We start from the raw sequence: 26011 nt of genomic DNA on the forward strand, positions 1-26011 counted from the left end.
ATAGAGCTCTCGCCCAACCAAACAAACATGTCAATCGGACCTGTCTAAATCCCTGTCATTTTTGTTTTAGAAATAAAATGATTTTTTTCTGCTTATGTTCAGTATATTTCTCTTATTGTTGCAAGAGTTGGCATATCCTTCCTGTTTTAACACTTGGCCAAAAGTCTCGTAACATTCTCATTTCAATATTTCCTGTCAAACAAGTGAACTTACTGCATCAACGGATTTAAAGAGATTTAAGAAACTTTCTTTTCAAATGTATTTTTTTTATCTTGTACTTTATGGCGCTGGGCCGTCTTGGGAAGAAAAGTTTTGATTATTTGAAAAAGAAAAAGTTTTGAGCTTGAGCTTTGAAAAATACATCACTGTGTTCAAAACAAAAACAAGTGTATGAGAAGTTATCAAGTTAGATGTAGTTGGGATTTAACTCTGAATTTCTCTCCATTGAATTATTCACTCTCAATTTTCACTTTTATCCATATTTTATCATTTGAGGTTTTATTTTTTCAGCTGTAGATCCAGGTTTTTACAGTTTCAAACCTTTCTTTTATTAATCTCATATTATTTTTTCAGATTGTATGTTTTCAATTTCAGACTCCCTGATTGGAGGAGACATTGAGAGGCAACTGAGAGGGGCATGGCACCATGAGTGACAGCAGTACTTAGCCCCCCCTTCTTTTTGCAGTGAACATAAGCGTGAAGGATGAACAGCCCGTCTACAGAAACATCCACAATGCAGGACTTGATCAGTGATAACAATCGATGTGATAAGTAGCTCCTGATAAAACAGCGAGACTGCAGATAAAGGAGAAAATAATAAAGCCGATTTAAGAATAAAAAAGCTCAAAGTGAGATAAGGAAGCAGTGAAGTGTGCGTCATTCTCTGACGCTTTTATCATGAATGAATTATTTCCAAACAGCGTTCATTCATGAGCAGCTCCTCCGTATGGAAGTCCCGCCTGATGCTGCAGTTTTGTTATAAACCAACGGAGGGTGAAGATGCTGCTCTGATAACACACACTGCTCTGACAACACACACTGCTCTGATAACACACACTGCTCTGAAAGGCTTTGTGTCATTCATTTGATTACGGCTTTGCTTTACGTTTATGTAAGATTATTCCTGGTTATTGAGAAGTATGACGTCTCCTGAAGTCGCTGCTGCTCCACTGAGGGAAGGTGTGAAACTGGAGCTTCTTCAGTCGCACTGATTTTTTTTTCCTTTGTTTGCTCACAGAGAGACGACGCTCACACAATTAGCGACCCTCTCCACAGAGACAGAAAAAAGTGGTGAGATTCAAAGGCAATGAACTCTGTTAACAAATGCAGAGCAACTATTTTCATTATGGAAATAACAGCCTGCAGCAGGATCACAGCTTCATTTCTGCAGCTCTTTTATGTAAATCAGCTCAAGGACTAACTTCTGATGAACTTCTGCTGATTGCATCGAGGAGCAAATGTGCAAACAACATAAACAAACAGCTGCAGTTTAGCCAACACTGTTCCTTCCATGTTAATGTCTTATCACTGCACACTCTGCGTCTCATCCAAGATTACATTTTAAAGCTGTAATCAGAAGCTTGTTGCTAACAGAGTTGATCATTGTTGCAGCTGCGTCTGTAGATTCTTACAGTCACTGCAAAGCCGAGTCTTCTCCCAGAACATCTTTGTATCGCTCCACACTCCTCTGACGTTTGGAGAACTCAGAGTCCTGAATCCTCCACCAACCTGTTGCCACGGGAAACTGCTGAAGCTGTGTTTCAGGGTGATGCAAATGCAGCTATTTATAAAAATCATCTTGAATGCGTTTGCGACAGCTTCCTGCAGACATGACCATGTGGAGGTTTAAGAGGAAGTCGTCCCCACAAAAGCACGACTCAGACTGACCGGAAAGTGACTCACACGGTACGAGACGGATGAACCGGACGTCCAGTTCACGTCTGTGACCTCTTAAACAAAGACATGACCGTAAAAGAGGAGGGACTGGTACCTGTGTTGGAGCCGGACAGGTTGTATCTGGAGTTGGCTTTTTTGATGATGTTCTCGTGGATTTGGAACCACTCGCTCTCGGTGTTACACCTGAGACAGAGAGACATGATGGAGAGACAGAGGATTAATCCTGGATTCTTATTTAATCATGATTCACGACAGCAGAATTTGTCCCACACTTCAGGAAAATACACACAGTTATAAAACCCTACACTCCCAGTTTTTAACATCATAACTTCTCACTTTACAGATCAAGAAATAAACAGAACACTGGAAACAAAGACGCAGATCAGAGCTGAACTGTTACTCTACAACAAATGGAGAAAATATGTCAAGAAGGCAACAAGTTCACAGTGTTTAATATCTGATTAATAAACCTGTGCTGAGACTTTCGCAAAATCAAAAATTACTTTTCCTTCCAGTGTTTTCTCCACTTTTTTTTTTTTTGAAAACTTTATTTATAACTTTTCAGTTTCTATACAAATATACAAAAGATTGCATGAATCAAAGTGTCATGTATATCAGGTAACAGAAACAAGCCGTGCTGAACAGTAGCACGTAGGGCATATTTTGTACAAAGAAAATCTGAATAAAGCATGACAAATGAAAATGAATAAAATAAAATTAATTAAATAAAATAAAATGGACTAAATAAAAATACCACCCCAAAAACGAAACATAACCAAACACAAACACAAAGGCTGCAGTTCATACATAGCATATGTGTATTGTTGCACAGATTTACAGGCAAACCATGGCAAACGACAACTTTTTGACATATTCAGCAAAGGATGACCATGTCTTGTAGTATCTTTTTTGAGAGCCCTGTAAACTATATCTTAAGTTTTCCATCTGTAAACACAACATGACTTCTCTCACCCACTGGATAAAAGAAGGAGGCTGCGCATCCTTCCATTTCAGGAGTATTAACCTTCAGGTCAGAAGAGATGAGAAGGCAACTGCATTGGCCTGATATGAAGTTATGCCATGCTGGTTTAGGACAACACCAAACACTGCTGTTATTGGATTAGGATCATTTTTTTTGTTACAGACAAAAGAGAAGGCTTCAAAGATTGAGTTCCAGAGTCTGTTTAAGGCACTGCAGGACCAAAACATACGGCTCATAGTGGCGGGGGATTGTCTGCACCTCGGGGACCCATCATCAGAAGTATTATATATATTTTCCAATTTAGCTTTGGTTAAGTAAGAACGATGAAAGACTTTGAAAGTGTTTTCTCCACTTTAGGTAAAACTAAATCATTTTCTTATTCTTAGAAAGTAGAAATCTCTCCATCTTAAGAAACAGCTTTGGTTATTGTTCTGTCACCAAACAGGTATAGCATGGTTCACTGGAAAACGTTTATCAAACCAAGAATCTCGTGCACGAAAAGCTTCAAAGAGTTCAATACTACAATCAAAACGAGGGCCAACTGTAATAATTCTACACCAGATTATTTCACTGTGTTTTGTTATTAAAAAATGGTAATATTTACTGTCTGAGGTTAATTTTCTGATTTTAAAAAAAGATCCTTTGCAAACCTTCCCACACCACATCCAGTCTTCTGCACAGAAAAAAATGAAATTCAATCAGGTAGGGATGTCCCGATCCGATCACGTGATCGGGATCGGGGCATTTTTTAACGATCGAAGATCGGGGGAGACAGAATCTGAAAAAGCCTGGGGCCTTAGTTCTTGTTTTTAATTAAAATGTGTATAATAGATCATCATTCATTTTAGAATATAACTTTATTTGTCATTATAACAAGTACAACGATATTGCAAACAAGAAATTGCCACCTTATTGTCACACACATACAAGGTTATCTTGTGGTGCACCACTGAGAAGCTTTGTTTTTATTTTGTTGATCCAATGCTGCACTAAGTGGAGAAAAAAAGCTATATCCATGTTGGCTAGAATGATACCTTCATTTAAATAAAATAAAAAAAACTCAAAGGACAACTTGTAGGAGTTTTTTCTTTTCTTTTTTCTTAATGCATTGCTGAAAGATCGGATCGGGAAATATCATGATCGGCAGATACTCAAAATAAAAAAAATCGGAATCAGATCGGGAGCAAAAAAAAGGTGATCGGGCTATCCCTACAATCAGGTGTTTTTGTTATTTTTAGGAAAAAAAATGTTGTATTAGACTTAATATAAGCCACACTCACCTGACAGGTCTTATTTCTAGATATTAAAAGACAAAAATGAAGACTGAGTTGACGGGAAAGAGTAAAAAAATAAATAAAAATCTGCCGATGAAAACAAAACAAACATTTCCCTCATCCTGTTAAGAGATTTTTTCCACTCTACAGGCAAAACATGAACACTTAGATTTAGTTTTTGCAGTGTGACAGGCCAGAGGAGAAGTATGGAGAGACAAGAGGAGAAATATGTCTCTTCATTATCTTTACTTAGATATCATCTATAATTTCTGAGTAAATTTAATCAGTTTATTTAATCTCCATCAGCAGCCCCATGAGAGGAACTCAACATCCATCCTCTTCTGTCAGAGACTCTCAGACATTAAACAGTGTGTGTGCTGCAGCTGCACACACTCAAAGTAAACACTCTGTGGTACTTTAGCGCTCCTTCTGTGCCCACATTAACTTTAGACTTCAGACATACAACTCATTGGAGGTAAAAATAATGGAAAAGCAGAAAGCAGAGACAGTTAGGTCACATGACTGATACTGTGCATGCTGTGATGTGATTACTGCACCTGTGCACGTCTCAAACATTGTCAAATGACATATTAACAATCCCTGATCAGGACCTTGTAGTACTCTAAGATTGTTTTTATTTTTACAGTTATCTAGGGCGTCCTGTCACACGAACCCTTACAGTACTTTCTGTGACGCCTTGTTTCGACCTAATTCTGAAAACATCCAGTTCAGAGTTTTAAAGCTGATCAGACTCTGGTGTTCCTGCAGGTGCTGAAGGTTGTTTTCTCCTCTACCGACCAGTCGCTCTGATCCAGCCGTAATTTAGGTCAGATCAGTGTGTCAGCAGAAGCCTGTTCTATCCCTCAGGGTGTTGGGCAGACCAAGCTGGACTACAAAGTCCTTTCACTGCCACTCTTTCCAAACACAACGGAAAAGGGAGCTGTTGTGTTGAGAAATGCCTCTGACAGATCTGCTGTTACTAACCGGCGAACAGAACGACCTGACGTGAACCGCTTTGAAGCTACATGAAAGAGAAATCCAGCTCTGGGGAATTGGAGAAGGAGATCTGTTTTGGAGGATGTTTTACATTTTTATTGTAATGAGAAGCAATCTGTAAAGATTAGAGGCTCCTAAAGGGATAGTCTGACATTTTTAAAATAATCTTACATTGTTTTTTATCTGTTCATTTTCAATCCAGAGATGTTAGCTTAGTGACCCCAAATTTGTTTTTTTCACGCTTTCTTCTCATGCAAATCAAACAGGCTAAAAAAAAAAGTGATGTTTATGTTTCTGAGAACCTCATTTTAGCAGAAAAGTTCCCCCATCTTCATAACCCACCTCTGCCTTGCTCCTATTCTTATACTGTGTCTCATTTTAACAGGGTCATATCGTCACCATAGTAAAGTAATGGCCTGGGTCTTTTTTTTATGTTTTTGGGAAAACACAAAAAAATAACCAAACACAGAGAACATGATATTTATGAATCATTTCAATCAAAGAAGCCTTCTCAGTTGATGACCATTTACATTCTTAGAACATTGTGTGTCAATCATGTAACATTAAAGAATAAAGTGACTTCGGCCAATTTTTCTGACATTGTAGTCTGACTTAGGCAACTTTAAACCTGCCCTTTCATTCCATAGGGCAAACTCAGAACTGAAATGACCCTGAGTTAAATTAAACAAATGTCAGGTAAATCTAATTGGACAGGAGGCACTCTCCTTCCTCACTTCTTCAGGTCTTCTTTATTGTATTGAACTTATCCCATTTCCAACCAAGGTTATAATGGTTTTGGATTTGTCATTATAGTTTAGTTTTAGTTAGTTTTGACATTTTATTTTCCATTACAGTTTAGTTTTAGTTAGTTTTAGAGCGGGTATTCTAGTTTTTATTTAGTTTTGATTTTTGCAACAAGGCTTAGTTTTAGTTTAGTTTTAGTTTAGTTTTAGTTTAGTTTTAGTTTAGTTTTAGTTTTTCATACCTTATTAACCAGGTGCAGGATTCAAAAAGGTCAGAGTCAATATTTTGTCATACTGTTTATTTTCTGGTCCAACATAGTGCTCACTGCTCAGTCAATGCTGATACTGAACTGTTGGCTGCTGCCCTCAACACATGAAAATAATATAAACTTAGTATAAAAAATATAAGCATAAATTATATAAAATAATGTTGACATAAATTGCATAAAAAAATATTAACATAAATTATAAAAAAAAACAATATAATATGAGCTTCATTAAATAAAAACTTGGACTCTGTAACAATCAAACTATTACAGATGCTCTGGTTCATTGCTCCACTACGTTTCGTCGCAGCACAGCGCACAGCCAGTCAGTGCAGTTAACAAGCTGGTCCCTGTACGCCACTGATGGTGCTGTACGGCACTGACAACTGTCTAAAACTGTCTAAAACTGGTTGGGAAAATGTGTCGGATTAATTTAAATCCTAAAGGCTATTAATATTGTCAAAAACTATAACTAAGGGAATAATTTGGTTAATTAATTTTAGTTAGTTTCAGCTAGTTTTGTGAACACAAGATACAGTTTTAGTTTAATTATCGTTTTTGTTTTCTTTTCTAGATTTTATTAGTTTGAATCAACTGCAATGTATTTTAAATTTTAGTTTTAGTTTTTGGTTTCGTTTTAGTTAACTATTACAACCTTGTTTCCAACATCCAATTTCTACAACTTTTTGAAACCTGACCAGGAACTGTCCTTTAATCCCCTAAAGCAGACTCTAAACTTAAATAAGTCCAACCTAAATTCAACAAATGTCAGGTCAATCTTATGCTGAGTAGGCCTACTTGTATATCTCCCATCGAAAAGCAAAAAAAAATCTTTAATTTAAAACTGTGAGGGGTGTTATTGCCTTGAGCTCATTGATGTTTGGTTACAGAAATAAGTGGGCTAGCCAGGAATAGGTAGCTGGCTAGAAGAAGCTAAATTTGTAGTTAAATTATAACTTGTAAAATTTAGACTAAATTACTACACAAGATTCTGTTTCTTGAAGCAGCTGCCATCATAAAGGCTTGTTAAATTGCCCTAGTCACACATTTTTTCCTAAAAAAAAAAAAAAAAATGACTTAGGCTAGAAATAATATGGTACCCTCTTGATTTAGGCCATTGTCCTATAGTGCATACAGAGCATGATTTTTTTTTTAGCTTAAGATTCAAGCAACTTTACCAGAGATTGCCCTTTTCAGCACCTCGGGGTCTTGGCTGCTGCTCTGCGGGAGGTGTGCTCTCCCTACCTTAACCAGTTTAACTCATTGCATGCAAATAGTGAATTATTTTAACAGGCTTCGAACTGAAATGTTCCTTTCTGAACAATATATGTTGCTATTAGGAGAAAGAAGAAAAAACTTGGTCGTTTTCAGTGACTTACGCATAAACCTTGAGCAGATGGTCATCCTTGGAGTCAGCAGTGAGGAGATCTGCGATGCTGACGACAGCACACCCAAAAGGCCGTCTGTACTGTACACTACACGTATTCTTCTTCTCTCCTGCTCCCATTCTCCCTACACACACATTCACACACACACACACACACACACACATACACACACACACACACAAACACAGACAAAAAGAAGTGCGCAGTTAAAACAGAGCTGCTATGAAAGCCCAGGAGATTTAAAGACACGTTGTGCTCAGTGGCACAGAAGTGGTAGCGTCGTAACTCCCACCTATTCTTATGATGTGAACAACGATGTAGACATCTTTTCGTAGATCACTGCTTCCCAAATCCTGAAAAAAGCACAGAAAACACACCTCAGCATCAGATCCAATCACAGTAAACAAGCTGCGCAGAGTTCTCAGAGTAACAGAACATGATAGAACATGACAAATCAACCTTTATAAATGCAGAACCCTGTTCACCACTCACCACAAACAGCGTGCATTGTCTCTCTGTTTTCTCTGGCGACTTGGGCAGCCCGCTCTTATTCAGCCTCACAAAGAACCTTTCACTGTAACAGAGCAGAAACGGAGGGAAGAGGGAACACAATGAGATGAATGGGGTCAGGAGTGATGTCTGCGTGTCATCATAAACAACTAAATCCAAGTCTTTGCTAATAGGAACCGAATAAAGATCAGACACTGTGTCAAAAATGTCAAGTGCTCAGCGGCGGGCACTAGAGGAAACACTTCAAAGTTCAGACTTCAAACTGCTGAAAGAAGCTCTGAGAAGGAGAAAGATGGGCAGGAGGGAGCAGAGCGATGGATGGAGGGAGAGAAAAACATATACAAAGCTTGAATTACTGAACCGAGTCCCCAACACGACAGATTGTCTGTAACATATCCGACAAGAACATCCTCATAGCGCTGCTCTGCAGCTGAATAAAATATTCAGTGTGTTATTTCGCACGCTGTGGATTCGCTCTGACACTTTTTGGCCCTGATACTGGACTGTCAGCAGAAACAGAGATGTAGAACAAAAGAAAATGGAGAAGCTTAGTCTCGTAGCTGCCAGGCTGGGTGTCATACGACGAGTGGATGTGACAGCTCTGCTGAGAACGTTACGAGCAAGGTGAATATGGAGGTCCATTCCCATCCAGCCCCAGCTTTCATCTTACAATGATTTAATTAAAGCAATGAAATGAATCGTGTTCTAAATAATGTGCACATTTATATTTTCTTTGAAGTGCACAAACAAAACCACAGTCTATCCAGTGAGGTCTCACTAGACTGCACTGGGACTGTACATAGGCTGCTTGTTTAAAGCTAAAGCTCTGTGCATTCTGCAGAAACTCAACAACTCTGACAGCTGACATATTTAAAAGAATGGATTTATCGGGACTTTTGAGAGGGAAGGTGGCAAGCCTCGTAAGACTAGCGAGGCGGTCAAGAACCTAGTTCTACCTTGACCTGGCACCACGAAACAGACAGGGGGATGAGTATGGAACTGAAAAGGACGCTTGTCTTCCCAGAGGACATGGCAGTAAACCACCCAGACCAGATATGTTACTGTTATCCAGGAGCACAAAAATGATCAAAGCTGCCAAGCTCATGGTGCCCTTGGAAGAGAGGCTCGCCATGTCCCACCTACTGAAAAAAGCTTAATACCCTGACCTGATTGAAAGCTGTTGAAAGGGTGGCATGCTAACATCTTCCCAACTGAAGTCAGCTGCTGTGGGTTTCCACAGAATTCAGTATGCTACTTCCTCCAAATGATTGGGCTGGAGTAGGCCTGTCACGATAATCAATAAATCGATTAACTGAACGATAAATAAAAACTTTTGCCAGCCTCGATAAACTGACACGTGCATGCATGTTTGTTTTCCTCCTCTCTTTCCACCAAAGAGGCTGAATGAGAAGATGGCTCACTACGTCTATCTTTCCTAACATCGGGTGCGTAGGTTCTATAGCAGATTTAGCGGATTTATAGCGGAGTGAGCATCTGTCAAAAATGCAATCTTTGGGGTGAAGACGGGGCTGCTCGTGTGTACACACGGAGAGAGCTGAAGTGAGAGTCCTGAGGGGTAAGGAGGAAACACACGCTAATATGAGTGATGGCACAAAAGATACGGTTCTTAAGCCGCCTGCCACAGTCCCAGTGTGGGAATATTTTGTTTTTTATCAGAATGAACAAAGTGTGAGCTCATGAACACCAACGAGCTGATATGTCATTTGTTTGAAAATAGTGGCGACGAAGAAGAAGAAGGGGAGGTGCAGCGGAGCCTTGTTCTTTGACAATCCGCTCTTACTGAGGCTTTTGGTCTGCAAAGTAAATAGAAATAAAAGCTCCAAATGGTGGCGCTCAAAGACAGCTACATGGCCAAAGAAATGCAGCCCTTCAATACGGTTGAAAGACAGAAATGTTCAAAATGTTTGACAGACAGTACGGATTGACTGGGAAAAAGTACATGTTACAAACAATTCAGGAACTGTATAAACTCCCTTTTTTTAGGCTATAGTTTTTATTGTTGTTGTTTTTTTTTGGAGTTTCATTTTTTCTTTAGAGACAGGGTCTATGTTTCATTGTTTTTGATTAGTATTAATTATTTTCATTGACATGTATTTTTTTCTAAAAGAGAGTCCATTTCATTTTCATTGTATTTTTTTTTCTCTTTCTTGTTTGTTAAATTTATTATATTTTTAGTTTAATTTATTTTATTTAAAAGATCCTGACCTTTTAATTACAGTTAAATACTCTTAAGAAATTAAAGTTTCTTGCTTTTGATATGGTGTACTCACTTTATTATCCCATTTATCATAATTACATCAATAGAAAAATGGAAAAAAAAAAATTATATTGACAATAATATCATTTATCGGCAATAATGTTTTGGAAAATTATCCTCTGGCAAAATTTGTTATCGTGACAGGCCTAGGCTGGAGTCAAGTGGGGTGTACTGGATGAAGGTCGAAACACCTGTGAACCTGAGATCTCTGCTGATGATGCAGAAGAATACCATCCCAGGAGAAGAGCCACATCACCATAGTTAGTGTAGTTCCTGCAGTTACAGCTTGTAGCAAAGCATCTCTGATGTTAACTTCACCTTTACAGGTCAAAAAAGTCTGAAGACGAAAAACAATCCTGATCCTGCCATAAAACCATCCTGACATATTTTGCCCACATCGCCCCCTTCTGACCATGTTCCTTGGTCAGAAGCAGAGTTTGCTGATGTTTACACACACTGCAGAAAACTGACCACTGATCATCTGGTATCAAGAGACACCTGAGGGACAGGTGAGCTTTGTTTCATCAGTCTGTGATGATGGAATGAGGATGTTTGACGCACCTAGTGATGAGAAATAACTAAAAAAAATGGCTCACAAATGGAGTATTCAGTGAATTCTCTAAAACATTTCACAGGGTGTGAAAATGGCCCGACGTACTTACCCCTGCAGAGCTAAAACTGCTCTACATAAAAGTGTCCAGCACCACACTGAGACTAACAGAAAAGTGAATTGTCCGTCTTAACAACTCAACTACCAGCACAACTTTGAAATAAGAAATTCATGACCTTCACAGAGACTTCGGCCTTGAATGCCTTACACACACACACACACACACACACTTCTCGCTTCTTGGCTGAAAATAAAGTGGTCAAAAACAGAAAAGGACGGACACAGCTCGTGTGTTCATCCTTTGTACCCCGTCCCCTCTCTGTAACTTGCACACACGCTCAAAGAGGAGCAGCGGATGCTTCCTGCTGGGCCCGTCTCATCCTGGCTGGCGAGCGGAGGGCTAATCCAGTTAGGTGACTTTCACAGTCCACTGATAAGCAGAGAGAAAACCTTGTAATGCAGCCGGGCCTGACAATGAGCCAAGGCACTGGCGCTGATAGCCAGCACCAATTCACACAAGAGCAGAATATAGCAGACAGATCCTATATAACTTAACTTCATGCTACAACGGATTAGGATGCTTCCAGCTCCTCTTACAAGCTTTAAAGTTGGCACGTCTGATGTAAATAAGCGCCTGCTTCTTGCTCTGTATTTGGGTGATTTGTGTATGTAGGGCAGTGGGCGCTCATGTTTAAATTAATTAAACTCCTCATGATTAATTATACAAATGCTTGTGATTTTCATACATGAATTCCTTCAGTAAAGTTTTCTTTTATGGTCCGTGTTGGAATAAACCAGTTGAGGGTGAATTTGATTTCGTTTGGGATGTTCCTCATTAGCCGCTCTCCGTAGCTTTCCACGCCATTTCTCCGGCCATATGGAGATGGATTCCTTTGCATCAGACATGAGACCTGCTCACGTTTCCCAAACGCTAATTAGCGCCGTATTGTTGAAACCCCAACTGCCAATTAACAGCCACTCCTGCAAACACACACACACACACACACTCCTCCCTGCTCACAGCTGCAGCATGTTGATCACAGCGTCGCCCAGTGGGACCTTATCTCCCTCTATCACCGCTCACATTAACATAACATGAATGGCCCATTTCCCTCCCCTCTGGGCCCACACTGCACCGGCTATTCCGGCTCCTGATATCGATGATTGTATTAGCGACAGTGGGCTCACTCTGTGACGAGGGGTGGAGGAGGGGACGGGCTAGGGAGCGACTGGTGTGTAAAATTAACTACAAGTGTTGCCTCCCACATCCAAGCCAAGAAGCCTGAAATCTACCCAAGTAGGGGAAAAGACGACAAGAGACACAAATAAAAAACACACAAGAGTCTACAAGATATCTACTCATGCTAAAAGATGCAAAAGACAAGAACGATTAACTAACTCTGAGTTATGAGACACAGCAGTGGCAGTAAATATGTCTTTGACCTGGAATAGCACCAAATTTTGTAAAACAGAAAGAGGCACAGCGCGAGCGACAGTTCAGCGTGCAACAGTGTTTGTGTGTCCTGCCAGAGCCAGACAATGAGCCTGTATCATACACAAAGAAGCTGCCATGATGCACTGGGGCTGCTGGTGTTGGCAGGGTACTGAGACAACGGGTCGGACCCCCATCTGGTCTCTGACACACAAACACACACACACATTGGACCGCATAGAGCGCACAGAGGGAAGCATCGTAATGGCTCACTGCCAGGCATGTTGTGTAGATTTCTGTGTGTGTGTGTGTTTGTGTGTGAGAAGACAGTGAGAGATAATATTGGCGAGCTGCCATGGTGAGATTTTCCTCTAAGATAAAGCTCCAAGACGTGCCGCCGAAGGCCTGTGACTTCCTTTATCCCCCAAACTTTAATTAACTGATGCAAGAAATAGGACAAGCTGCAAAAATAGAGCATTGTATTCTTGTTGATGTTTATATTTGTGTTTTCAGTTCAATATCTGCTCTGTGTTTTGAAATTTCTAGCAAAAATAAAAATATCCAAGCTGAACAAGACCTCTCTTTATTCTTGTTTCAGAAAATGAGATGTAAACCTACTCCAGACACAACAGCGAACTCACAGAGTCTAATTACTCTTACCTGGCTCAGGTAGGAAGAGGAGAAGGAGAGATGAAGTGATTCAAGTGGAACTTAATATGATACCACTGGATGCTAATTACCCACTTTAAGACAAAGAGTGGGAAGGGACCGTCTCAGCTATCTGCCTTCATTATTTCTAACCCTTACATCAAGTGTTACCATGGATGAAATGAAAGGAGGGAGGAGACCAGAGTACATGGACCTGAGTGCTTTCCAGCCATGGAGACACTGGGTGTTTGTGTGAGAATACATGTAAATACTCGACTGGGTCCAAAAGAAAAGAAGATTCCAGTAAATAGATTCATTTTTCACTGTTAGTTATTCAGTACCACAAAACAGTGCATTACTGTGACAGGATACCTCCCCAAACAATACCACACAACAGACTGTACCATAGCTAAGAGGCATAGCTCAGGAGAAGCCAATGTGAAAGTGTTAAAAGCTGCAGTTCCTCGAATGTCCACTTGAGGCTAGTTGCAGAAACACCAGGAACCTACACAACTACTCAAAAGCCAGATCTTTACAAAAAAAATTAACATGTGTACAGCATGGTTCAAAACAGGGTTGTAGAAATCATTTTTCACTTTTGTTACTAAATGTACAAGTTTTGTCCATATAAGGGCATGGCGGACTTGACTGACAAGTGGGCCAGAGTCCTGCACTGCGTCAGGTACCCGCAGGTACCTGCAAAAACAGCAGATTTTCGGGTGGTTTTTAATTTTTTTTTTACCCCGGGTTCAGATCTGGGTGGAAAAAATAACATGCTGGTCAGGTCGCGGGTTTTAGTTTGACAAATCAAAATGAATATAAAATAATAATAAATACAATAAAATAAAAACGTAAGTTGTAAGCTGGTTGTAAGGCTGTGACCATATAGACTGTAAAAAAACATGGACCTCATGTGGCTGGGCTCAATGGCAGCGCCCTGACGGGGGATATTCTGGCTTCAAATCCGTAACATGGTGGAAGGCTGAGCCATGTTATCCAGTTCTTATAATACATCCATGGTTGTGACATGATCACGGCTCGTACCTGCTGAGCGTCGCTTAAGTCTGGACAAAAAGTAAGTCTACTATTACACATGTAAAGGTCCTTTTAAGAAATCAAAAGTTTAAAAGCATTAAACGTAAAAAACAGTGATTTTACAGTTGTATGTGAGAAGATCACAGAGGGTTGATGATGGAGCTGAAGTCAGGCTTTTACTGGAAGAGTTGCTTCATTCAGGTGTGTTGTTTACTCACTGGCATCTGAACTATGGTGATATACCGTTCAATTTTCAGACAATATGACCCAAAATGATTACTCTAAATAAGGTTAAAAGTCGGGCTGCAGGTCGTGTTTCAACGGGTCTGATCGGGTTGTGGTACTAATCGGGCTGATGCGCGGGTTTGTGGTTTGGGTGAGGGTTTGTACGCCCCCGGGTCAGGGCGAGGTGGATCTTGAAAATTGGACCCGTGCAGGACTCTGAAGTGGGCACCTTGTAGCTGTTTGCGAGGAGGCTAAAAGCTATCCTGACTAAAACAAAGCCAGGTGGAGTTGTAACCAATCTGTGACAATGCCAAAACAAAACAAAGCATACCTTACCAACAATACTAAAGCATACTATACTGTATTATACTACATTGTACATTCTGTACATAACCATACTGTATCACATTCATCCAACGAGTCCAGAAACTGTCACCTTAAACATTCTAAGTCATGCGTAATGTTTAAAAAATTCTGCAAATGGTAATAGATTCTTTTTTTCTTTCACAAAATGTGCCCCAATTCAAGAAACTTCAAAACTGAATTAATTCTATTACACAGGCATTTTTCTTTATGCTTCACAAGCGAATCAGGTGTCTTTAATGAATTATGATATATTTACAAATAAATATAAATCGATAAATATTTATCTTAATGCTTTAAAATCGATTAGAGCACTAGCGCTCTATGATACCTGGTGAAACTATTTTTTTGGGGGGGGTTAACCAGGAGATGAAACCTCATTGAGATTAAAAAAAACCTTTTTCAAGAGTGTGTAGGCCAAGACAACAGCAGTGGATAGGGTTTCGGACGTGCGTTAAAACAGTCATACAACCTGATACAAGGCCGTCAATAACAGACGCACAACAATTGAAGCAGCAGCTTTTTACCAGAAGCAGCCAGAAACACAAATTGATCAAAGCATTTGCATTCAGATGTGGCAGCATTCAAGTCTTACAACTTCCTCTTAAACATGTTCACTGAGACGAGTTCAGTGACTTAACTCTTTTTGTAGAAAAATAGGACAAAAACCTGGTTCAAGTGTGACTTTTTACACTATCTGAGAATACAAAACCAAACCATAGCATGGCATCTATCACTCTGTGGTTCTACATCATAAGATATCAAATAATACAATCCATAAAAACATGGTTTGTTACAATAGGATATCTTAGGGTACCACATAGTTATAAAAGAAGTGATTCAATATGACACAACGATTCTATACAATACTTATACAGTGTGACAGCACAAGATACCATGAGTTACTGCATAGAACCATCAAATATAAAACAGTTTTAGGCAAAATATCATCCAATATAATTCAGTGCACTGCAATACAATGCAACACCATCCCATCCCATCGATTTTTTTTGTTTATCTTGAGTATAACTGCTGGAAAAGTTTAGCTGGCCTTATACTCTTATTGCTATATTCCAATGAATAAACAATTTCAATTAAACAACAAACCATTTGCAAATAAAAACCAGACAAACCATACACTGCACAAAGCACAGACAGGTATATAACTAAGGCAAGGATTAAGGTAACTCAGAAACTAAGTCTGCGCAAAGTTTGACTTGTCACCAGCTTTGTGATGAATAATGAATTAGATTTTCACTGGAACAGGATTGGAGTTACTGCACGCTGAAACAAAATAAGTCCCATCAATGTCACCCTGGTTCCTCTGATGTGACCCTGTGGGGCGGAGAGGAGTGCTAACACAAGCATGACTTATCAAAAGAAGTTTCCGAGCTCTTTCCTCTACCCACACACTTTTTTTCCCCCTTTTCTTTTCTGTGCCTGATGAATCCACTTTGTTTGTGACATGAAGTGGAGTTTCTGCACTTTGAAGTATGAAACTAGAGGATTTAAACACAGTGTTGTTTATGGCTGAAACCACATCTGGAGAGTGTGGGTGGCGTTGTGTGTCTGTGCATGAGCCGGAGTGACGTCTACAGACTCCCCAGGGTTTTCTGGACTGAACAGATGCTTTAAAGTGGACATATCATGCTGATCCCTGATTTAATACTTACATATAATATAATACATTTGAAAACAAGACCTTTCACCCCCTGATTTTTCAAAAAATGAGATATTGTATTTTTTCTGATATCCTAGAACGAGATTTGATGCCTCTGAAAATAGGTCATTGCCATTTGGCCGTGAGATTTCGACCTTTGTGACGACACAAGGATCCTTTCTTTTTATTGGAGTAATCTGATAAAGGGGGCTGCACGGTGGTGCAACGGTTAGCGCTGCAGCCTCACAGCAAGAAGGTCACCGGTTCAAATCCCCACCTCGGCCGGTGGGTCTTTCTGTGTGGAGTTTGCATGTTCTTCCCGTGCATGCGTGGGTTCTCTCCGGGTACTCCGGCTTCCTCCCACAGTCCAAAAACATGCTTACCAGGTTAATTGGTCACACCAAATTGTCCCTAGGTGTGAGTGTGTGCGTGCATGGTTGTCTGTCTGTGTCAGCCCTGCGATTGACTGGCGACCAGTCCAGGGTGTACCCTGCCTCTCGCCCAATGATTGCTGGGATAGGCTCCAGCCACCCGCGACCCTAAACAGGATAAGCGGTATAGAAAATGGATGGATAATCTGATAAAGCAGCTCCTCCTCTGTGATGTCAGTTAGTCACAAAACTGCCACCAAGGGATACACCCACCAAGAACTGAGTATAAATACAGCTCCCTACCAGCTCTGGCTGACTTGACTGAGTGCTGGATGCAGGGACTCTGCTCTGCTGAGCAGCTCGGCTTTACATGGTGAATTAGCAGTTAAAACACTGTAGTTTCAGCAGACGTCGTAATACTTGTGAGACTGTGATATTTGCATGCTTCTTCCCTGGCTCTACCCCCTCCGCCCCTCTGATAGAACTGACCAATCAGAGCACAAAGGGCTGTGACGTTGCGAGGTTACTGGAGGTCATTCTCCAAATGGAGCGTTTTGACAAGATCTTCAGAATGACCTAAAATGAGGATATTGAGAACGCTATTGTGGGGCAATGAAGGAACTAAATGACTTGTACTGAGGGCAGAAATGCTTTCCTAGTCTGGCATAGTGAAAAGGAGAAACAAACATGATATGTCCCCTTTAATGTGAGAGAATAGCTTTGCCCACTTCATTTGACCATGTGATCTTTAACGACCTGCTTCATTTCATTTATATCAGTGAAGATAATTAGAAGAGGCTTCCAGAGATCACAGGGGGCTTCGTTCAAAATGTCACCCTGCACACACCCGTCCACCTCACACACACTGCTTGGGCCTCGATAATTCAACACGGATGATGTTTTTCCTTTCTTTGAATAAGGGGGAGGGGTCACCTGAGTGGTCGGTTCTCCCGTCCGTCATAGATGTGGAAGAAGACCTCCAGCTCCTCCCCTAGGTTGGCGCTCATTAGACTCTTCATGTGGACAAACAGGTGATGGGTGCTGGCAGGCGTAGGGGTCTCCTTCTTCCGATGCCGATGCTCCATCTGCAGGGGAGGGATGAAAGCAGCTTAAGCACTAATAGAACATCCATTCATCACATATATGTTGATTTGAATCTGGGATAATGCTTTCTACGATACAGATACAAACTAGCAGGGTCGTATCATCGCTACTAAAAATATTGTAAATATATTTCAAAGTCAGCAATGAGGGGGTTTAATTGTTCAGAAAGCTTACAGCTCTTCAATTACTCCTTTTCTGTCTCTGAGGCTTTGTGTTCCCTTTTGGTACCTTCTTTAACTTAATCCTCTTCTCAAAAAAAAAGCTAAAAAAAAATCAAAGAACTACAATTAATTTTAAATATATAGTTTTTATTGCAGTGCTCTGATCTAGGATTTGCTGAAGGGCTTCAGAGAGGTTACAAAAACAGTAAAATCCATAAGCTCTAAATCCTGTGAGATCCTCAAATGCAGGATCAAAGCTCATCAAACACAGTTAAAACCAGGGAAAAAAACAACATGTGGTTACATCTCTTTAAATACCAACCAATCACAGTCAAATGCCACTGTATTTAGCTCTGAGTTTCTTTAATCAAAGATGTACAATATCCCTCTGAGACACCTCGCTATGAGTGGGAGCGACTGCAGATTTGCATTAGTGGACTGAGATATAGATCTTAGTGATGTAGACTGAATCAACACGCCGGGTATTCATGTAGATCATGAAAAGCACCAGAGGATGGACTGTGTGAGGAAGTGAAACAATAGAAGAATTTACTGCTGTTTAAACAGAACGACAGACAATTCACTCACATTAACCATCATGGACATGACTTAAAACAGGTTTACCAGCAACTTCTCCACTTATTCACAGAGGAGATAATGCTGTTTCAACTGTTTCCTCCTCATAAAGCAATCTAAATTCACAGTTCAACAATGCAGCACAGCATCAGATCTCTGTGTCAGCTGATGTATTAACACGCCGTGTTGAAGGAGATCGATAAAGTCCCACTCAGCAAAGTGCACCGGTGTAAATAGCATCAAGATTAACATGCACATTACAGCTCTGTTTATGCTAGGTTCATCCTAATCTGCTGTCAACATCCAAAAATACAAGGACAAACACACACACACACACTCACACACATATGTGCACACACACAGAGTGCACCAGATGGCCAGTAGAGCCCAGGCCAAATTGTGCTCCACATTGCCTCTGTAGTAGGATGTAAAGATGTGGAGGAGGGGGCAAGAGCAGGATGGGATGAGAAGAAAAGGAGAAGGACAAAGACAATGTAAGAGTGAGGAGTTTAAAATATCATCAACACAGAGAGGGCTGTATCATCTACCTTCAGCAGTGATCTGAAGAGAATATGTAAAAAAAAAAAAATCTGTCAGCCAGCACTCTGTGGAGGTTTTGTTTTCAGAGTTTCACTTGGTGTTTGGTAGCAATGAGGTCAGGGTAAGAAGTAAAGGTAAGAAAATGCACCTGTGCGCACTTTTAAAGCTCAGTAACTAACAAGTTCTATCTTAAAACGTTTTTTTCACCAATTCCTCTTCTCTGTTGAGTGTTACCACTATTTCACAGCAGGAACTGTTCATCACATGATAATCACAGTGATCATATAAATGTATGTATTTTTGTACTTTGGACACTAGGAGCTCTACTTTGTCTGCGAGGAAGTTAGAAAATTATTTGAAGTGCGCGATGCAGAAATTTTCCACTTGAGCGCTTTTCACTTGTTTGCACGAAGCCATGCGGACCTCCCAGACGTGTCAAGCATAAACCAAGTTTCAGTCATAATATATCATTAGGGAACAGCCCACTTGGCTAAAGCGTCAGCAGCGCGCAACTGTGAAAACTGGGAAAATTACTCATAGCGCTATGAAAGCAAGACAGGTGCAGAACTTCATGTGTCAGGGGAACCTCTTGTAAAACTTCCATCCAACAAAATCATACTGCACATGCCTACTCAATGTCTCCTTAAAGGGACGGTTCAGTTTTTTTGAAGTGGGACTGTATGAGCTCTATGTGACCACTAAGGACATTAGATACAGTAGAAAGTTGTCTCCTCTTCCTCAGTAAGACACAAACTGTAATCGATGGTGACGAGGAAATAGGCGCTAACAGGGAAATACCGTACCAAATTCAAAGGCTATTTTCTCTGCCTACAAGAACTAAAATCAAAAAGTAATACCACAGTTTAAGTGTACGCTATATAAAATATTTTTTAAGTGCATTAAGTCTTCGGAAATATAAACATTTATCCGGACCTAACTAAGTGGTCATGTGTCCTTCCGCGCAGCGCTAGTGCACTCCGTCCCCCCTCCTCCTTTCAGCTGTAGGGAATGTAAACAAGCTGTGCTTCGGGTGCCGGTTGTAGCCTCGTGTAAGTTTGATCAAGTATCGTAATTCTTTTGTTTGTACTCTAAGGAGCAGGGAAATCTGTGTGGTGAGTTATACAGATGACTTGAGAGCCAGCAGTGTCCTCTAACTCAGACAAATCCTGAAGAGTGTCTGTAACCAAGTTCCACTCGTGGCAGCAGTAACACTCAGCATCCGTGGGCATTGAGTCACAGCTCAGACTTCTACACCACTGAGTATTTACAACTCTATCTTGATGTCCAGTGTCTGCGGATGTTTCCTCTGTATTCCTTTCAGTTTCCATCTGTAGCAGCTCTTCTTCTGTGTGCTCCAGTTCATGCAGGTATCCTTTTGGTTCCAAAGTGAATGGAACTTCATTGTCGCTGTCATAGTCACTCATTTTGAATTTCCTACGCTGCCTCACAATCCTTAGACATTTGCTGTCTAGCTCCACATCGACATAATTTTTCAAAGGATTCATTTAATCACTATATATCCATTCTCTTCACATTTTTGTTTTCAATTGTACTGCATGAGCACATCTGCCATCTTTAAAAGCCGAATAGGAACAATAATTCTGCCCTTACCTTCTGTAATGGTCTACCATCATTAAACACAATGCTCTGTTTGGGCGCTAACCTGGATGTGCGTACAGGCCCTGGTGGTACACTGCTTTTTCCAGTCATGCTATGCTAAGCTCAGCAGTGGCACATGTTGACAAACATCTTTAAATATCCTCTCATCAATGTTGAGTAATTGCAGCACTGGATGTAACAATGAACGGTTATTTGTGAACATTGTTGACAGAAACTACCTTCTGTGCAGCCTCTGCTTTTTTACTGGTTCATGTTTTGGTGGAGCTCTCTGAGCTGAACACAAAACCTAGAAATACGCACGCCTGAGAAAACTTCAATCGGTGTCCTGAATGGAATAACCTCTCTACAAAAAAGTTGGATGACAAGTTTTCAGGCCTACTCTGCAATCAGCAGTTTGCCAAAATATCCAATCACTGAGTCTTTGTTAGTAGCGTTCATAGCGCTGTCAGATAGGCTCCATCAACATGTATGTGGTCCACAGGGAAGAAAACAAGCAGTAACATTTGAAAATATGTGTATCAAGAGATGCCAGATACTCACATTCAGTCTACAAATGCTGAAATTAGACCAACCCGTCTAAAAGGATTGATGTACTTTGGAGAAGCGTTGTGCAGAAAAACCTCAAAGATATGAGTAACCACTGACACGGTTTGATCAGTCTCTGTAACAGCACCACAGACCCACAGTCCTATCTGTCAGAATGATGAATACGCTTTGTTTTCCTTTGTTTAGTCGTGACTGCTCTGCCCTTTCAAAGATCCCAGAAGGCAACAGGCCGGAGAATTAACAACAACAAAGCACTTACTCCGTTTTTAGCAGATGACTTATTCCCCACCCGACAGGACCGAGCTCCTGCTGTTTGACGCAGGATGACCACATCTGGGCAGGCTCTAATGTTTGCTGCGGGGACTTTATTACACACTTCTTTGAAAGAGTGGTTATGTGACAGCTTCAGCATGACTAGACAGAAAGCAGAGACAGCGAGAGGATGGCCGTGTGTGTGTGCTCGTCCAGCCGTCTCATTATTGACCACTCGTTTCCTAAACAGCATGAAGCAGCACCAAACGAACTCACGGAGGGTCCAAGAAGGACGAGAGGTCAAAGTGAGGACACAGAGAAACTTCTGCTCTCTCTGCATCACAGCTGCCTTTCATCCCTCACTCCTCCATCACCGTTTAAGCCTCTTTCCTCCCTCTTCTAAGCTGTGAGGGGAGACCTGTGTCACACAAGCAGGAAGCAAAAGAAGGGTGTGTGTGCAGTCTGTGAGTGTGTGTGTCCCTTTTGGTAATAACTGAAATCACAGCGGAAATTTTACTACCACATGTCCGAGGCCAGGCCCGAGTAATCCATCACCGTTGGCTGATCTGACACGGTTAATGAATTCATCGCTCTGGGATCTCAACTCTGGTCTGTTCTGCTCACGCTCAGTACTGAAGCTGGCTCTCTGTGGAAAAGTTTGAAGCTGTTTCATACAGACAGGTTCAGAAACAGAGCCGACTTTCAGTGTGAGGCTGGGAGCGAATGAGGGGTTTGAAAAGGATCCTCTCACTTTGGAGCTACGACCAAATAAAGGGCTTTAAAGGGTCTGCTTTTCAGAGTGCAGGCAAACGAGTCGATGACAAAAATCAGGCCCAGTTTGCTGAGAGGAGCTTCTCTACTACATCCCCTCGGCTCTGAACTTCAACTCCAAGCTAACAAATGGGTTCAGTGACAATTTTTTTTCCGACTCCTTAAACTTCTCAGAGAAGAGTTAAGCTCCTCCCCCTTATGTTTGTATATTTTGCAGTAAAGCAATCAAAAAGAGGACAAAGCTGTTACGATGCTGCTCACCAGCAGCAGCACGTTACTAAAAAACCTGTCCTGGTCCTGGTTCACAGAATAGAAAGTCATCAGTCAGAACATCTACAGCCTGATGCATCTTCTTCCAGCTCACACAGTCTAGATCAGCTCACTCAGATCCAAGTCCTCCAGCAGCAGAGAATAGGGGACCGACAACCCTGTCTCCCTATTACAAGATGCACTTTATCACCAATAACAGCAGATGTGAGACCAGACGATGCTTCCAGGATTATTCAAAAGTATTAAATTACACAACGCAGATCTGCCAAGTTTGAGACTTAGGATCTGTAATGAACCTCAAAGCTCCATGGTGAACAGTATCCAGAGGATGAAGGCTCTGAGATGGTGTGTGCAAGTAGAAAACATCACCACAACCAATCTAAGGCTGTTTTAACTTCTGTATGAGTTGCTGAATGTGAAGCTTTAGAGACAGAGACTCATCTGTTCAAAAACATGGATTTATAACAAGAAACAGGCTCTAACACATCACCCTCAGACTCAGTAATAATGTGCTGGTTTACTGGCTTTGAGTTTTTTTTTTAGGGCTGAACAATTAATCGAATTGAAACCGACATCGCATTGTAATAGAATGCAATGACTTTTATTATAAACACCAGTGGTCCCAAGACAGAGCTCTGGGGCACACCAACCCCTGCCTGGAGAAAGTGTGATCTGTTTGATAATTTTCAAACTAATGCACTAACACTTGTGTAACATATTCCTTAAAAAAGCTCAATGCATCGACTTCCTGCCTCTTACTATTCTCTGTGTTCTCCTCAGTCCTCACAGAAATCCCATAATTCTCAAACACAATACAGCAGTCAGGCTGCATTTTCCCACAGTAACATCCCTCTGATAATTCAGAACACACACCCACAGAGGCACACTCACACACACACATACACTCCAGGTAATCCCAGTCTCAATTCAATTAAGGCTGACTGCAGCAGAGCAGCACGAGACGGAAACAAAGACGCTGCTCCGATAAACAAAGATCTTAGTGAAAACACTGATGTGATTTCAGCTCACTGTGATGGTGTGTGTGTCTCATTGTGTGGAAATGTGTGTGTGTATGTAGGAGAATGCTAGCAGTCTCACTTTAAAGGGATATTGCACTCATTTACTCATTTTCAACGCCTGTTAATAAAGAGGTGTGTTTGATTCTGCTTTTGTTCCCACAAACAAAAAATGAAAACAGACGGATTAAGAGCTTCAATTACCCCGGCAAGGGGGGGAGACGTCACAGTGTGTGTGTGTGTGTGTGTGTGTGTGTGTGTGTGCGTGTGTGTGTGTAAGACTTCTCCCCACACTGTAACAGGGCAGAGAAGTGGTTGCCTTGGTAACAGTGGATGGGGTTTGGAGGAGAGAAGATGGGGAAGCAGGGAGCAAACAGTCGGCAGCAGAAGGAGAGGAAGAGGCTCAGAGGTTCATGGAAAAAAGTGAAGATGTTCAGCTGGAGTTTTTTTTTTTTTTTCCTAAATCTGAAGTGGTTACACTGTAAAAAGAAGCCTAAACATTAAAAACAAACACATCTTCAAAAATTATGTTTTTAATAACTTTTAGGTCCTTTGATATTGCTGATGGAATAAGAGAAAATTTACTTGTATTATGACATTATTCTAGTTTTTGAGAAACTTGACAAAAGCACGTTTTTCTTTTTTTATTGGCAGATTTATTTATTTTTCTTTTTTGATAATAAGCAATTGAGACCTTATTTATGTCCTAAAACAATACATTTTTCTGAACTGGTCAGGTAAAGTGGCACATATTCAGTATAATCAGAATTTTTAACTAAAATGAAAAAACTTGATAAAATTCCAATATTTTGCAGTGTGTGATTTTAATACTCATTTTCGATTGGTGGCAGATTTGAAACAGGGTAAGATAGCTCGATCATTCCTTTCTTATATAACTCTGAGCAGTGATACTGTCATATTTCATTTCAGCATGTCCCAGAGCGCTGTTTGCTCCCACTGATGTGTCTGCAAGAATCCAGTTCAAAGTGTAAACAATGACACAGGCTTCAGTTGTTCACAGCCATTCCAGCGTCATCACATTTTTCACATTAACATTTTTCAAGGGGACACAGGCATGATAATTCTGTATTCAGAAATATTTGAGTACAATTGATTTTTTTTTTTTTTGGTTAATTGCACTGTAACTAATTAATCCAAATTTCTTTTAATGCCACTAACTTATCTGACGCACGATGAACACGCATGCATTCTGTGTATGACCCTCGGACCACCCTGTAGGTTGGGAAATCAGGAATTGATCTGCACATCTGTCTGAGAATATGTGACTGGCTTTGGAAGTAACATACACACCAAGCCAAAAAAAGCTGTTATCAAAGCAGAAATTAACCTATTTACAGCCTGGTTCAAAAAACGTCTCCTGTCTAAATTGCTTATTTCACTATCGGCACACAGGTACCGTGGGGGGTGAGTTTTTTTCTAACTTGGCAGTTTAGAAGATATTAAAATCGCGAGCTTGCCCAATCAGAACCACAGCTCAGGTCACGTGACGGCTAACCTATAGCTATACGTGAAGCTACTTCCAATATGGCTGCGATTCCTCATTTGCTTCATTTTCCGTTCCAGAAACAGAAGGGTGACGTTGGGTAGACTGCGTCCATGTTTTATACAGTCCATGGTAAAGACAGTGTTTGAACAGGAACATGGACCATTAGCAAGTATCACACACAGCTCACCTACAGCATTGTGAAGCGCTTGTTTAAACGCCCTCATGGCGATCATATGTAATGGATCGTACGTGCTGTCCACATGCTTGTGTTCATGCATGAAGTGAAGTGTGCTGAAGCCCGCCAAACAAGCTGGACTTTAGGGTTGAAGCGTGCTCAAGAGCATTACGGTTTGCCAGAGTGACCACCTGCTGGCCAAGCATACAGGGGAGAGAGATACATTGTGTGAGAGATTTTTTTTTTACTGTCAAGTGTTCAGGGATTTTTTTTTTCCAACCAAAAGTTCTTGTTGGACAATGTGTCTGTAGTAGTGATGCATGAGCTCTATCAGTTTGTGTTGAGCTGCCTAAAAAAACAGTTGTTTAGTTTAAAAACTTGAAAATGATCCCTTTAAAATGCATTCGGGAAAGATATTAAAAAAGGGGAAATCAATCCGAGATAATTGGCCAGTTAACACTGAACAATCATACGAATAATCACGATAAAATAATCTAATTAATGGACAGCCCTAATATTTAGTTGGATGAAGCTGGATGAAGGTCTATACATTTTATCAAAGTTTAGGATAATTTTGATGTACAGCAAAAGTCTTGTCCAAAAATAAGCATGTAAAAATGTAAAGATATGCTCCGGCAGACTTGATGCAGACATGCAGACATGTCGTAGGTCATAAAGTGTTAAATGAATCACAAAATACACATTTCTCTAATTTTTGAGATCAAAAGTTTTTCTCTAGGAACTTATAAAGCAAACCCACCTGAGTTCTTACATCACTGAGGGGCAGCGTGATCAG

The 26011-nt window shown here is 40.7% G+C and overlaps 1 protein-coding gene across 11 annotated transcripts in view; it reads right to left on the reverse strand.

Moving 5' to 3' along the window:
* The window catches only part of dock4b (dedicator of cytokinesis 4b), a 200803-nt gene that overhangs the window by 107069 nt on the left and 67723 nt on the right, over positions 1–26011 (reverse strand). For all 11 annotated transcript variants that reach the window (XM_074697800.1, XM_074697796.1, XM_074697793.1 and 8 more), the window contains exons 8-12: positions 17611–17762; positions 8038–8119; positions 7838–7898; positions 7537–7669; positions 1991–2079 (exon numbers count right to left, since the gene is read on the reverse strand). In XM_074697800.1, the coding sequence (XP_074553901.1) occupies positions 1991–2079; positions 7537–7669; positions 7838–7898; positions 8038–8119; positions 17611–17762 (517 nt within the window). The remainder of the gene's footprint in view (positions 1–1990; positions 2080–7536; positions 7670–7837; positions 7899–8037; positions 8120–17610; positions 17763–26011) is intronic.

Source organism: Halichoeres trimaculatus, unplaced genomic scaffold (genome assembly GCF_033239565.1).
Source record: "Halichoeres trimaculatus isolate MK-OKI-2021-1 unplaced genomic scaffold, fHalTri1.1 fHalTri1_scaffold_21, whole genome shotgun sequence".
Classification (NCBI taxonomy): Eukaryota; Metazoa; Chordata; class Actinopteri; order Labriformes; family Labridae; genus Halichoeres; species Halichoeres trimaculatus.